The sequence below is a fragment of the Prenolepis imparis genome, unplaced genomic scaffold (assembly GCF_030444845.1).
Source record: "Prenolepis imparis isolate NDT839.2.m4 unplaced genomic scaffold, iyPreImpa1.0 SCAF_9, whole genome shotgun sequence".
In the NCBI taxonomy this organism is placed as follows: domain Eukaryota; kingdom Metazoa; phylum Arthropoda; class Insecta; order Hymenoptera; family Formicidae; genus Prenolepis; species Prenolepis imparis.
This window is the reverse complement of record NW_028141167.1, coordinates 8,560,747-8,576,992: the sequence shown is the minus strand read 5'-3', so window position 1 is coordinate 8,576,992 and position 16,246 is coordinate 8,560,747. Positions and strand designations below refer to the sequence as shown.

Sequence of the window (16,246 nt, the reverse complement as noted above, 5' to 3'; positions counted from 1 at the left end):
ACGAATTATATGCACTCGTGGCTGACATTCAGCCGATATAATTATGGAAAATGAGCAAATATTTGCTCATTTTCCATAATTCACCATGCGTGCATTATCTAATTTTTCAGTTTCTCCCTTGTTACTATTCCTCTCTGTTATTCCTTTTCTCAATAATATATTCACCTGGACTTCATTTGCGATTTCATCTTTATTCCATTTTTATTTCCGCTACTAAAGACGACACTATCATCTCAATCCGCAGAAGGGACGAAACTTCCTTTCTATGTACACTGAATAGAAACTACTTACTTAGCTTGGAACATCGACAAAACTTTTTACGGGAATAAAATTTTGCACATTTTTCTCTTTTTATTGCATGGACACAGGCAGATTGATTTCATCCGGCAAATTGTAACTTAGGAAATAAGTTATAAAATTCTTTCGCTTTCATATATTTCAATGAAGAGGTGATCAATTTATAAATTCAGAGAAATAATCGAAAAATGAACAAAAATAAAATTTTATATATAAATTATATTAACAATTTATATATATTATATATAATTTATATATATTATATATATTTATATATAAAGTCGTATAAAAGAGAGAGCGAGAAGTAAGTCTTTTATTAATTATTATAGAAGATTATATAATGTTTTATTATTTAGATATTTAATTGTGTTATTTCATATATTATATTTTTGGATTTTATTTTGTTGTCAAAACATATTTGATACCTAATCAAAAAGAAATCGAAATAAAATAGGAAATAGAACTGCACCATGAGGTAGAAAATGCGTTGCACGTTTTTGATTAAAAGATCGCTTTCCTATAGTTCTCGTTCCCGAAATTTCGGAGACACGCAAAGACAGTCGGAATTATCGTAAAAATAAGATTCCAGAATGATTCTATGACGTGCAGCTGACGTTGTCGAATGACGCGTGATCCATTCATTTCGCCGAAGGCAAAATTACGAGGGAACTGTGCTAAAATCATCGGCGCGACATAAATATCTCTTGTCAGACAAACATCAGACTTTGCACACTCAAGATGACATTTTAATATAAGAAACGAATATATATATATTTATGTATATATATAGAATAGATATAAAATTTGTTTTCTTTTCTATTGATATATGACCAAGCCTTTATCGATTATAATTTTTATAATTCTCTAAACATAGAAAATATAATGTATGAATGATCAATGCGAGCAATTAAATTTATAGTTAGTTTATAACTTCTCGATATGACTATAGACTTGGTGTTTTTTTATCGGAATGCATTTGGAGTCAAAACGAATTCTGAATTTAATAAAATAGGATCTAAAATTTAAAATAGATGATAAAATATAATTTAATATAATAAAGAAGGGAGAAACACAAATATTTAAAAGAGAGATTTAAATATTGCTTGTGAAAAGGTTTAAGTATTACTTTTTATATATATTCTAACTGCACATTTGTTATAAAATAATCTTTTGCTTAAAATTTTATTTTTATTGCACTTGGTTCGATTCAAATCGAATGCGTCAAAAAATTATAAATTAACGTCGTCTACACGTCACGATGAAAAAATGTCAAAAAAAGAAATCGAAATAAGCGTTTCAATTTTAGTCATTTTTCTCACTCTCAACGAATCGAAGAAAGGCTGGAACTCTCATTTCGCGTATTTGATCGAATAGAATTATCTACGAGAACGGCTGGTTTAAAAAAAAAAAGAAAAAGAATTGAAGAATATTCACCGCAGTGTAAGTATGATCAGTTTTTTGCTAACAAAGTTTGCGAAGTTACTTAATAACAATCCCAGACGGCGAGAAAATTGTTTGCCGACGATTCTTCAAAATTTGACAGCATTTGATACTTTCTCTTGTGAGATATTGCTCCTTTTTTTATTATGTCAAACAAGAAGTCTTGAAAAATAAACTTTTTTTAAAAATAAAATTAGTTATTTCGTTATAATTTGACAAAGAATTATCTGTCTGAACATGCAAACCCATTATAAATCACGAGTTATTTATGTATTAAATTTACTCATGTCAAGCTAAAGATAATATTGGAAAAGTTGTGAATGTAACTTGATTATACATATTTTACATATTATACGTATTTGCGAAATGTTCGAGAAATTCTCTCATATATTATCTTCGTAAAACTTTATATAAATTTGCAGACTAATAAAATTAATTTTTATTTTCATTGTTAAAAATATTTTATTATTATTAATTAATATTAACACATTTTTATCACTTTTATTACTATTTTATCATAGTTATTTTCCCCATCGTTTATATTAGTACATTTTCAATATTTTTCTTCGTATCAAACACAGTCTGGTTTGACACCATTAATTCACCGTGAAAAATGAAAAATAAAAATAATAAAATCCAGAAAACTGGTTGGAAAAATGGATGTAGCGGATGCATCTATGTATGTATCGTATAAATACGTATATAAATTATGCGTACGCTTTCATTGGACCTGTAAAACAGGCGTATTTCCGATTAGCAGAGCTCTTTGCACGCATCTCGCAAGCTGGGTAATTGCAATTTATTCAAATGAAATATGCGTTCGAATGAATATTCGCGACATCCTTCTTGTCGACACTTAAACGAATCATCTGTTTCGTAATTTTATTATATCGTTTTAATGTTTCTCATATTGATTCAAGCATATTCTATTCTACACGAGTGGTCTTTCTTTAATTTTTTGCTGATTATATATTGGTGCATCGATATAACAACGTGACACGTGTAATGTTTCTTTCATCATCTTATTAAAGAAGTTTGATCGAAGACTAAGTAGATCACGAGAATTTTTCTTGCATATAGCTCGAAGCAAATTGCGTTCCACGAGAATTCCGCAGAGCTTTGTAAGCAACATTATTATTTCATGCATAGAGAGACTATGCACTTTTCTTATAGCATGTGATCATTAAGCAACTCGAGAAAGGAATGCCAAGAAGAAGAAACAAATCCGGTCCATAAGACTTATTCATTCGCATGTGTAATTTTGCACAATCGTTAACAGATCGAATCTTAATGTCTCGCACTTGTTTATTTAGTTTGAATCCTAGTATTCTTTCCGCAAAACGAGAAAGAAAAAAATATCTATGGGATTTTATTTACTTTTCCATAATGATGAAAGAATTATTATTTCGCCACATCTCTCTCGGTGTAATTTTGCTCGTTCTTCTGGATAAAATTATCGAACGATTTAAGTGGATAATATAATTACCTTACCTTTTTTCAGGAAAGATCTCTTCTCCGGAAGCTTCTCTGACAAGTAACGACGACTTCTAATTCGCCAAATTCTTCGAAGATCACTGGCCACATCTGATTATCCGGCTGGCATATTCGCCAACATCCTTCTTTTCCGCGTTGATCGTTTGCGAATTCTATAGAAAATAATTCTAAATTGCTGGGAGAAGCTAACGCGAAGACCGCTGATTTTTAAATTGAACGAAAGGAACTCGAGTCTGATGAAATCTATTGTTGTATAAGATCGAACGACTGTGATCCGATTAAGAAAAAAAAAAAAAAAACGTGAAAGATGTTGGCGACGTTAAAGAATGCGTATTCGTGAATCTGAAACAGAAAAGAGTTAATGCATCAATAAAGATTTTCACTCGGGATAAAGAAAGTTCGCGAGATTACGAGTTGAATAAAGGGAGGAAACAATAGTTTCGCGAGCACAGAATGAAATATATGTGCAAGGGAGGAGAATCTTAATCCTTTCGCTAAGTTTTCTTCCTTTGATACTAAGAAACTCTCTCGTAGAATGTATAGAGAGAAGAATATTGTATAGTTGATATTAATTGCTCTCGACAGTGAGCGGTGAGTTCCTTTTCCTCTTGTCTCGCTATTTTTTTTTGTTTTTTTTACAATCTTTCGGTCTATTGAATTCAACCCCCGTGGTGTCTCAATCATAATCACAAATACATGACGCACGAACGTATTTGAAGGGCACGTAATGAACGTAGTTGCGTCAATGGAAAAAAAGATAAGAGTCAAGTGCCACGCACAGAGTAACGCACATGATTACATTATATAAATTATTTATAAGTTATATTAGAGTTTCAACAGTTATATAACTCAATCTGGATGTATACATAAGTGGAAGCTATTTTAAAATACGTGTGCGAAGACACATTTTTACAATACGCTTGAGACTCTCCATAGAGTACTTCTATTAGCAGAATTGCATGATTTTCCTCGTGAATAAGCACTAGCTAATCGTAGATACATATCCATATAATACAAAGGATTTTGTGGAACAGAGAATTTGTCGATTTAATTGTATGTATTACATTCGCGTCTTACAAAGAGCTTTATTCTATAATTGTTGGGAATGAGATTTTACTGAACACATAATTTCGCTCTCTCTTTCTCATATATATACATACATATATACTAATTACTAAGAGAATTGTGCAAAATAATTTAAATGAGAAAGATAAAATAACTTAAGCATTTATATATTTTATCGATTATGCGCACACGTACACATATAGTTTTTATATAAAATGATAAAATGCTGCTAGATATTTTATTCATGTACTCGTTTTATTAATTATAATATAAACAACGATTTAATTGAATGCTTGCGCACAAATTCGCAAGTAAATGTTTAATCATCCAAATGATTTGCGTAATTTACCTTATGCTAATCTAGCAACACACACGTGTGTGTGTGTGTGTGTGTGCTCGTAGAAAGTATATCTATTAAGTCCGCATGAGTCTGTTTAAGTAAATATATTATTATATAAAAGTATACCAAGCGTTCTCTTTCTATCGAATCAGTAATTAATGTTAAAACAATTAATGCAATTAATGCTCTAAACATAAGAGGAAAAAAAGAGGCCATGATTTTTCTGGGTTATTTTTCTTCGACATATTAGATATGTTTGTAATTGATATAAACACAATTTAATATCTTTTTCTCTTAAAGTTAATTTTATTTTAAATTATTTAAAATTATAGAAAGATTAAAATGTCTAAAGTTATATTTATTTGCGTCTCTGCAGCAGCTTCATAACATAAACTTATTAATTACTCATACAACTAAAAAAAAATTATGACTCATTTTTATTAAGAAAAAATTGAGTTGAAACTTGTCAGAGATTCTGTATTATCTAATAAAAACAGATTTCGGTCTATTTGGTAGATTTTGATAGCGAGACATTCTTTATGCGATCATTTAGAAAATTGGTACTTAAATTGTGACATTCATTCTTCAATAAAAGGCAGACCTTTCGTGTACATGACAGATGCCAATCGAGCACGATGACAAACTAACACGTTTTTATTGAGCGGAAATTACGGCAGCTATGCTATTATCGTTCGACAAAATATAAGAGCGGAAAAGTTGCACGGAATTTCAAGCTGCGTCAGAGACATAGACGTAAACGTAACTTCACATTTCTTCATTTTCTGTTAAAAGACTTTAAGTGTCAGAAAACTGAGCTCTCTCTTAAATTTTTTCGATCGTAAACTCAAACCAATTTTTTTTAAAGCTGCTCAATTATTAATTCAAATTTAATTAAGTCGAATAATATTAGAAACAACATAATTTCTCATTTGATTGAGTTTTACATTTTGGAACGAGTGACCACAGATTTCTATAACGAGGTGATTCGTCACTTCAAATCTTCTCCGATTTCCGTAAAGTGAAATTGCACGCATTTTAATTAAATAAGGATTTAGCCTGTCATCATCATTCATTCTTAAATATGGAATGGACAGGCTCAAAGGGGAGAAAGAGAAAGCCCTGTATATCTCATAAATTTCATAACAGCATAAGAGCATTAGAACGTGTAGGAAATATTTGCCAACAAAATATTTTATTTGCGGGTAATATTATATATCGCGGAAAACAGTAACATTTCATTAAATTGTCACAAGAGATTCCACTTGCTTTATTCTCTGTGCAAAGTGTCTTGGCTTTCTTATATTATTTCTTATTCTTTTAAGTCTCCCTCATACAAATTTTCGACGCCAGTTCCGCTTATCATAATACATGAATTGCAAAAGAAAGGAGGATACATACGCGAAATGATAGGGCTTGTAAAAAGGGTTTGATTTGAGATTAGATGAGAAAAGTCTGTGGTTAATAATGAGATCACGGTATCAAAATAAAACAACTTTTTGTAAGTAGCGTGCATCCCAATACGGTCCCACATGTGTTCCGCTTAATTACAAATAAACTGCAACCGTGTTTTTGCCGCAGATTTTATAATTAGAGAACCCTTCTTTTTCATTTAAACATATTCTGTAGCAATCGAGATAGGGAGCGTCAATAAAAGTTAAATTTACTCTAAAGCAAATGCTTTAGAGTAAAATTAGCAGCATGCGGAAATATATTTCAAAGATATTACGAAATATCAAAATCCTTAAAGTAATATTACAAAATAATATTTTTTAGTGAGAAAATTATGTGTGTATTTAAAAAAAATTGTAAAAAGTAAAAAGTGTAAAAGTAAAAAAAATTGTAAAAAATATTGCAGACGCGCGCGTATAAGTGTGTATGTATTATAAGTGTGCAAATAAAAAGAGATTTCTCCGCGATATATTATTCTGACATATTATTAAAAATGGTTGTATTATTTATATAAAAACTGCAGAATTTTAATTAGTTGCTTAACCAGCAACATTTGCTGAATGTCACGTCAGCGTTGGAAATTTATCTCTCCACGTGTCATATTAAATCGTACGCTGTGATTTGAAGTTTGAAGTCTGTTTTATGTCTCGGAATTATATGTGCGTGTCGTGTGTTTCATTCCGTTGGAATTGAAAAATCGCAGCTTCTGATAGTACAAATAAAATAGGAAATCATTCATATAATTTTTCGTTGCACAATAATAAACTATCGTATTTCGCAAAAATTTTTTTATTACGTCCGTTATATCGTAAATTGATACAACTTTCGCGAATAATATTCTTGACTGTTACTAAAAGTAAACCAAAATGAATTCGTTATTTTTTTTCGAATAAAAAATTTTGGTTCTTCGCAAACAATTTAACCACATAAATCGCGCAAATTTTTGGGGAAAAAAAAAAAAAAAAAAAAAAAGGATATCCTAACGTAAGAAGGGAATCTTTATGATTTTTTTATTTTAGTAAGCATTTTTCTGAAAACATCCAAGATATTAAAAATAATGTGCAATTGCAGTGTTTGCACGTGTGTTGTATTACGATAAATAAAGATCCTTTTACGATCTAAATTACCTTATTTACGACAATAATAGGCCAATCGAATGTACATTAAACCAATTATAAGAAAAATAGAGTTCAATACAATCGATCTTAAAATGGATTCGACCTTCAGAAATTTTTATGTGCGACATTTTATGTGAAATAATTCACAAAAATCCAAAATTGAAGGAAAAATGATATTAACTAATTAATTATAACTATAATATTAGTTATAATTAATTATAACTAATTAAATATAAGAGAATTATATGTAATCATAAAATTGTATTTATATAAATTTTTGTGTATATTTTTGAGTACAAGATTTTATATAAACATATTGCATAAAAAACATACCTCGCACTTAATGTAGACTGATGTCTTCATTTAACGTAGCCATACTTAACAAGGTAATCGAAAAAGAAGTTATCTTCATACGCGAAATATTATATATTATTAAACTTCACACATTTCTTTTTTCAAAATATCTGGCTATCTGGCGCGTTGAAATATCTTATCTCTTTTATATATATGTATTTATTCGTTGAAAGTCTTGTCTGCCGTAATAAACCACTGATTGAACCAATCAGTGATTGTATTAGCATTTTTACTAAGCCATTTAATATTCCACTTGACAGTCTCGAGAGCTTTGGCACGATTGTCCGCACCGGCACCGGCTTCAGGATATTTCTCGAAGAAAGCTTTCATCTCATCCAATTTAGTTTCTGTAGTGAAGGATTTTGTAATAGCCGGTATAAGTTGACCAAGATATCGATCATTCAATGAATATCTCTCTACTAGAAATTGCCAATTCTCGCGCACCCAGTCCCACACTAGCGATGTACCATCGGGATTTTCGGAAATCATAATCAAACATTTCAAGAAATCTTGAGTGCGAACGAATTTTTCATCCATAGCTACTTTGATATATCTATAACAGAAAACAAACATAATGTAATTTGAATTGTTATTATTTTGAATAAAAAATGTTTGTCGATAGTAAACTTATTAATACTAACTTCTCTAAAGTCTCAGTACTTTTTATGCCTGCTAATCCCTTCATAATTTTATTTTTCTCGAGAGGATCGGTCTCGTCTTTGAAGTATTCAAACATCACCCTCCAATTATCATTATTCGAAATATAACGCATACCTAATGAGAAATTTGCGTTCCAATTAAGGTTTTTTGATAATTAAATGATTTAAAGGATTTGATGAAATATGTTAGACTAACCATAGTAATAAACCAATTCGCGAATGTTAGGATGCGGCATTTTCCTTGAACCAAGCCAATTCGTAAATATGCGCCCGGCTTGTTTCAAGCAATCTCGCTTCTCTACTGCACATGCAAATTCGAGTATCGTTACACGCACTGTGCTATCAATGCCTGTCAACAATACATCATCTTCCATACTATCGTCCATAGTCCAATTTACATCCTTGAAAATATTATCTACAATTCTTCCTGCGAAAATCTGTATTACATATATATGTATATAAATATATATATAAAAATAATTTTTGTATCAAAATATAATACTTTAACCAATATAAATATAAATATAAATATATATATATATATATATATTGCCTGAAAGTGACTTCCGGCATGCGGTCCAGATGCGGTGGCAGAATTTAACAAAGTATACATTGTTCTCATTTTTGAACTCGCGACTGCCCATGGAACAGCATGATATTCTTGAGTAAGCATATAAAAACTTATGGTTAGCACAGGAAAATAGTTTATTTCACCAGCTGCTGCTAAGCTAAAGAGATCATCCAAAAGATTAGCTCGATCTGCTATCGACAATCTCTGCAACAAAAATAATAATACAAAATATAATAATAAGAAACATTCAAAATTAATTGAAAAAGAAACTATGATAATAATGCAAAATACTACATCAATCTATAAAACAAATTATATTCACTTGCTTATAATGTATTAAGTAACAAAATATTTTAGGAATTATTTAAATAACAAAAGTAAATATTTACTGTTGGATGATGTCGAAGTAGCTCTTTATAGGTTTCCCATTCATCTTTATAATTAACTCGATAATAACCAACTTGATTCACATTTAGTTTTATCCATCTTGTATGTTCATCAACTTTGATCACGACTGTAAAATATAACATTATATATAGAGAGAGGAAGAAATAGATAAATAGGTAGACAGCAGATTTTTATATTGCTTGGGAGTTGTACATTTTACAATACAAAAAATAAGTTACAAAAAACCAAGTAAGATTGACGTGATCAAATACAAAATTAAAGAATAAATCTATAACTAAAAATTAGAATACGACTATAAAAAGAAAAAGAATGAAAATAGTAAAAATGATAAATTCTTAAAGTTTTAATATTTAATATTTTTATAGAATTATTGTAAGCCACAAAACAAAACACGAGAGAATAAGAGAAATAATTAATTATTTAATATAATTGACTGTATATATAATGTATGTAAACATATTTTATAACATGTAAATTATAAAAAATCAGAATTTACCTTCATTCGCATCCTTATCAAACCATATCAGAGTGGGTGTATCATTTCTGTTCGTTATATAAGTGATAGGTATAGTCCAGCGATATCTATATAAGCAATAAAGAATAAGTGTAATATTATTCTTAAATAAGTTTCTCCTACTATTTCGAAATAAAATAACTCACTTATAAGCCGATTTTGAGGGGTTAAATTTGACGCTTGGATCGTCCAGAAATCGTTTTTGAGTTAATATATATGTATTTTCGGATCTTCGCACACCAATAACAGGGAAGCCTTCTTGTTGCGTCCAAGTATCCATTATAGCTGTTATGTTTAGTTTGCTTCCGACCGCGTCTTGCAAAATATTAAAGAGATTCGCGCTTTCCGCATTCAGATAAGAATACTTATTCAAATAGGTACTAATAGCATTATAAAAAACATCATGTCCAATAAAGTTCTCCATCATGCGAATTACAGATGCTCCCTAAAGTGCACAACAATTTGAGTAATAAAAATCAATAAGAATCAGTCTAAAAATCACTATTAAACAATATATTATATAATCATACTTTTTTATAAGAAATTTCATCAAAGAATGATGTTATCTCGTCTGGATTTTTAACATTTTCAATTATAGGATGAGAGCTCAGTTTTGCATCTATAATAAACGCTTTATGCATTACATTAACAGAAAATTGCTCCATCTGAAAAGAATTTATTTATGAATATTTACATTTAAAATATTTATTTACATTAATATTCGATTAGATTGCTATCAAAAGACTAACGTGTTTCTGGTTTGGTAAAATCTCATTTGCACTCTTATACGACATAAACGTAGCAAAACCTTCATTGAGCCATAAATCATTCCACCAAGATAGAGTAACTGAGAAAAAAAATACATTTCATATTTCCTCTAAGCCATTATTGATTGATTACTATATATTTGCAAATATTTACCGAGATTTCCAAACCACATATGAGCCAATTCATGACAGATTACTTCAACAACATCCCGCTTATCAATAATGGAATTATTGCGATCATCATAAAGAAGTCTTGCTTCTCTAAAAGTTACTAAGCCCCAATTTTCCATAGCACTAGATACAAAATCGGGGATAGCAACCAAATCTAAAAAGAGAAAGAATAATTTAAAAATTAATGTATTGAAATCCTTAAATATTCATAATAAATTGTGATTTTATTTTAATAAATAAAATATTCTTAAATCTTTATATTGTGTACTTACCGAGTTTCGGTAATGGATAATCAATTTTAAATAACTTTATGTAATATTCAATAGCTTTCACACTAATATGCAAAGCAAAGTGTCTCTTTTCTTTTGTTTGAAGTTTTGTGCTGTAAACACTAACTGGAAATTCTTGACCATTTAATCCTTTCGCCATCATTTTTGAACTAACCATATCACTGATAATAAAACAAGCTAGATATGTTGACATGGGAACAGTTTTTGCAAAGGTTGTTGTCATTAGATATTTTTCTGGTTTACCTTCTTCTGTTTTCTAAAATAAAGAAATAATTTCTCAATAAGAGTTACTTAAAATAATTTTCTTTTGGAAGCAACAACAATTAATATTGTTTAAAAAGATTTACATACTATTATATTCATATTGGATAAGGAATGATACGAATTTTCCATAGGAGAAACCAACTTTACTGAAAATTCTGCTTTAAAATTAGGTTCATCAAAACATGGAAAAGCTTGTCTAGCATAAGTTGGCTCAAACTTGGTAGTAGCGATGTATCTATCGATTAAAATGTACAGAGACATAATTACGATATACTCTGTCATATCGCAGTACATAAATAGAAACTGATTAAATTTATCACAATGTCTGTGTATACTCTATATTTCTATAACAAGTATTATCTGTTAATAACAACAAGTATTATCTGTTAATAACAATATTACCTGATTTGTTCTTCAGAGTATTTATACATGCTGGAGTAGAATCCAACTATTTTATTTTGAAGCTTTCCATTAAATTTTAGACTCAACTGATACAATCCTGATTTTAATTCATTTTCAGCTGATATCGTAAAAATATCATATTTTGTAGGAGGACCGATGGAAGTTGGAATATCATAGTCTTGTTCTAGACCGTGAGTTATCAATTTCGCAGATGTAATCTCAAGATCCTTCTGATGAAGAGCTATGCTATTCCTATCAACAAGGACATCAATAAGAATAGTCACCTCTCCAGAAAACGTGCCTTCTTTAAGTTTTGGATGCAAGAAGAGATCATAAACTATAGGCTGGACGTCTTCTGGCAATCTAAAGCTTTCATCGGAGTTGGTCATTGCTGTATTATTGCTCAAATCTAAAAATAGAGTTGATTCCTTATTATCCTCCTATATATAATTCACATTATGTAGATAAATATTAGTGCGTAATCTAGAAATGGCTTTTAATTTCTTTTAAGTCACCATGTTTTAAAATTTTTATGATTGTATATGTATCTAATCAGTAATTAAAATTTGAATTTTATCATAACGAGAGGCTACTTGACATTGTGAAAGTAATCTCTTATAAGAGTTTATTAATCAGATGTTTATACCTGTAATATGATTAGATTAGATTAGGTTATAGCTAACCAATAAATACCCTTTCGCGCGTTACATATACATATGTCTGTTTGATTAAACGACGCGTTTAATTTTTTTATCTGTAACGTTCAACAGAACTCTAACCAATAGAATTCAAACAGATAATTTTGTTGATAAACTCTTCTAAAGCATTACTCTAGCTATGTCAAGTAAACCAATGTATGTTTGGAAACAAGTTCAGAATATAAGAGATATGGAGAAAAAAAGATAAATTTCTCTACTGTGAGAAAGCAGGCAGCAGTAACTTACAAACAATCCTAACGAAGCCCGAAATACAGAAAAAGAATTCCTTTTGCTGTTCAAAATAATATTCGAGAACGTAACGTGTAGAATGACATTTTCGAATTTATCGTCACGTGATCACGAGACTCGAGACTCGCGATCAGCTGGTCACTGTTGGCTACATTCGCAAAGGTCAAGTTGTGCGAACGGGCGACGCACTTGCGATTAGAAAATTCTTTGTATTCTCACCGTATCGACTCGTCGCCTCGACGGCCTGATCCAGTAGAACGACCAACGTTGCTAAGCAGGTGCAAATTAAACTGAGAATGAAACAGGCGCCGCAGGCGAAGCAAAGGAGCGCGGAAACGTTCTTTTTACAACGGACTGATAACGACGTCGTCGACGGTGCCGCGTCGGGGAATCGATGCGCGCCGTCTCTCGACCGATTCTCGACTTGGTTGCTGTCCATCGGGTTACATACGATCAGGGGCACCGTTATTTTAACACCTGCAAAAAAAAAATCACTAATGATAAAAGATATAATTAACAAACACCTGTCAAAGATTATAGAGATGAAACTGTAGGAAAGAAAAGGGAAAAATAATCGCAGAATTTTTAGATTGTTTATAAAAAAAGAAATGTGCCTTGATAATAATGTTGAAACAAATCTATAAAAGTTAAATGACAAAGGAATATATATTGTTTCTTATTTTAAATAAAATATTTTATAAATCCATTTTCTATCTCGCTTTCTCGCCCTCTTTTTTTTCTATCTCTTACAAAATGATTTAAGTCGGTTACTATCCTAATAAGAGTCTAATAGATGTTTGTATGCAATATTTGAAATACGCTTCGTAATCGCATTGTAATATAATCGTAGTATTTGCTCTTAACAGAGGTTTTTTACTTCTCTCCTTAACAAATTATTATTTATTATTCAGATTTAAAGTTTGGCAAATTTTATTTATTTGTTTACAATCTAAATTTACTTTAATTTTGAAATTTGAGAGAAAGAGGGAGAGAGAGAGACACATACAGAGTAACAATTAATTAATTAATTAACCAGTAAATAACCTTTTACGTTACATATGTTTCGTAATATATATATATTATTAATATGGAATAGATCTTTTCATTTCTCCACAAGAGAACAATACTAATTAATCAAGAAGTATTTTTGTGTAAACACATATTTGTGATAACATATTGTAATTATCAAAAATCAATTTTTTAATTATACTTTAGTGCAGGAAATTAATAGCGAACAAACTCTTTTAATGGTTTCCTATAGAAATAAATTATCACAATTAAAAGATATCGCACCGCGCATATAGTTTGCATTGCGTTTGTAATAGATATAGAACAGTATAATGTATAATTTACAACATGCATATTGATTTGTACTGTATACAAATATTACATTTATGAAATTGAAATTTTTCCATTATTTTTTAATCATGAAATTAAACGTCTTCATGAAGTTTAAATTCCTTGCTATAGGAACAATACTCACATTCATGAATTATTTCTTTGGCTCATAAAATAGATTTGATCTTAATCTACACTTATACACAATAAACACCGTAAAACACTTACCTAAACGCTCTCAAAGAATCAAATGGTATTACATATAACATATTATGCAACACTACATCGTGCTAGTAGCGAAAGATAGATCGTATCTTAACATTATACGAGTTAAAAATCGCAACTATCATGGGAAGTCTGTTTCGTTTACTCGCACTTTCTCGTGACTTTCGCCTTCGAATTACTTCATCGATGCGCAATAATTCACTTCAGCATAGCGATTATCGTGTAAATCCGATGTAATTCCACAATTACAGCTGCTCATTTATCACTGTGCTCTGCGTCTGGAAAAATATCACATATTAAGAGTGTCACAGTCCAGAAGTTTTACGATCTGTCCGATCAATACTGATCCGACTACTTTCAGTATCTCTATATCGACTTTCACCTTTTTTGCCCTCCGGTTTAATGCCATTTTCAGAACGGTCAAGGTGATCGTATATCTATGAATCTAATTCTATTACAACAATAGTAATGTTGCACAGTTTTTAATTGGCAGATTAAAAATTACGGAAAATTAGAAATTGTATAAAAAATCACAATAATGATATATTGAGATATCATATTACTGATTTATTAGTCTTAAATCTTGACAATTTTATTTTTCTCAATCATCATCATTTTTTTTATCTAACGAATTGTTTTATACAAATTATTATTTATTATTAATTTATATTATTTATAATATTATGTTATTTGATTAATATTTATAATTAATATCATATTATTACATTATTTATAATATAATTATTAATTCTTATTTCTAATAAACATACATACGCGAAAAATTTCTTTCTTTCGTCGAAAATCAAGGGAATATTCGATAATTATTATTTATCTTCTTACGCATTCTTTTTACGGTTCATTTTTCAAAGCTGCCAATGCTATAATTTATAAAGATGATGCCTCTCCTCGAAAGATTTTTATTCACCCTTTATTTATCCAAGTGACCCATCTGGTTCACATTTCCCTCGTGGGAGAATCTTTCAAAATCTAATGATCTCGTTGTAACATTTTCCAGTTGAGTATAAAGACATAGAAAAATATTTGGAAAAGAATCTCTCTTTTTCTTTTTTCTTTTTTTTTTTTTTCTTTGAGTTACGGTTCACGATTATTTTTCCATACGTTTTTCTCCTACGCTGTTCGCTTCGCGTAAATTTCTTCACGCCACATAAACTTAAGCACAGTCGAGGGTATTCTTGAAATAAGAGATTCGCGAAGCTTCGTGGAAAAATATTCTTTTAATTAAGAATTCGTAATTCCGTTTCGCTTGGATCTCTTCCTCGTACGATTATCTGATAGAAACTGCGCGCCCAACCACCGTTGACGTAAGCATACGAGAGTCGATTTTGTTATGAAAATTGCTCTTAATTGGGCATGACACAGCGTGACACGGCCGACTTGTATTCGAATTCGCGAGCAATTGAATTGAATTTAGTCGTCGAGTACGTAACCGTTCATTAACATTCGCCGAAATTGATGCAATTAGCGATCCCCCGCCTCGAGGCGAGGTGGATATATAATACATAAATGGAGCGCACCTACACTGTATTTTCGACAGCGCAATTAAGAACGCCTGATTCATTCATATCATCACATTGTGACCTTAAATCGCACATATGAATGAAACGGAAGAACGAAAATACGTATCGCTGTATCGCATATTATTAAAAAAATTTAAATTACTAATTTTATTACTCATTTTTAAGAAATAATTATTTTAATAATTATTAATTATTTAAAAAAATTTACAATAGAATAAAATTATAAAATTTACAGCAAAATATTTTACACGGGGAACGAAATTTAAAATTTTCAATGTCATATGTCAATTTTAAATGCCAACAAAATAAAGAAAAATATTTCATACAATTTTTAAATTATAGATATCTATGCAAATCTTATTAAGATATAGATTTCACGATAATTGTGCAATTATGACGATTTGAAATATTAGTTGCGATTGCTCAGTCAATGTGATTTGCTTCCTCATTGCTGTTGGATACGACGTATAAAACTACACAACGTTTATATCTTATAAATCTTTGCGTATAGGTCGCACGTAGAGAGTTGCGAAAATGTAAATAACTGGTTACGTACATCCGGCGAAAACCGTCGGGCTCGTAAAACATTCACGAC

At 30.2% G+C, this 16,246-nt stretch overlaps 1 protein-coding gene across 2 annotated transcripts; it reads right to left on the bottom strand.

Moving 5' to 3' along the window:
• Window positions 1-3,223: 3,223 nt before the first annotated feature.
• LOC145940412 (glutamyl aminopeptidase) lies at window positions 3,224-15,724 on the bottom strand. 2 transcript variants are annotated; one of them, XR_014426009.1, is made up of 17 exons: window positions 14,888-15,724; window positions 14,117-14,391; window positions 12,770-13,027; window positions 11,604-12,012; window positions 11,289-11,436; window positions 10,920-11,193; window positions 10,631-10,801; window positions 10,459-10,556; window positions 10,240-10,374; window positions 9,856-10,154; window positions 9,692-9,777; window positions 9,177-9,301; window positions 8,770-8,991; window positions 8,413-8,653; window positions 8,199-8,331; window positions 7,537-8,110; window positions 3,224-3,573 (listed from the first exon to the last, which is right to left on the bottom strand). XR_014426009.1 is itself a non-coding variant. In XM_083045531.1 (16 exons), exons 3-16 carry the CDS (start codon window positions 12,987-12,989, stop codon window positions 7,717-7,719), a joined length of 2,955 nt encoding a protein of 984 aa, XP_082901657.1. In that variant the 5' UTR covers window positions 12,990-13,027; window positions 14,117-14,391; window positions 14,888-15,724; the 3' UTR covers window positions 7,481-7,716. The 2 variants fall into 2 exon arrangements, 1 of the variants encoding a protein (XP_082901657.1); XM_083045531.1 differs by lacking the exon at window positions 3,224-3,573 and having other exon boundaries at window positions 7,481-8,110.
• Window positions 15,725-16,246: the final 522 nt, after the last annotated feature.

Excerpts from the sequence above, each read along its gene's own strand:
- LOC145940412 (XM_083045531.1), bottom strand. The coding sequence starts at position 12,989 with ATGGACAGCAACCAAGTCGAGAATCGGTCGAGAGACGGCGCGCATCGA. Across the intron at positions 10,802-10,919 it reads TTATCCATTACCGAAACTCG|ATTTGGTTGCTATCCCCGAT; the intron begins GTAAGTACACAA and ends TTCTCTTTTTAG. Across the intron at positions 8,992-9,176 it reads TACTTCGACATCATCCAACA|AGATTGTCGATAGCAGATCG; the intron begins GTAAATATTTAC and ends TTTTTGTTGCAG.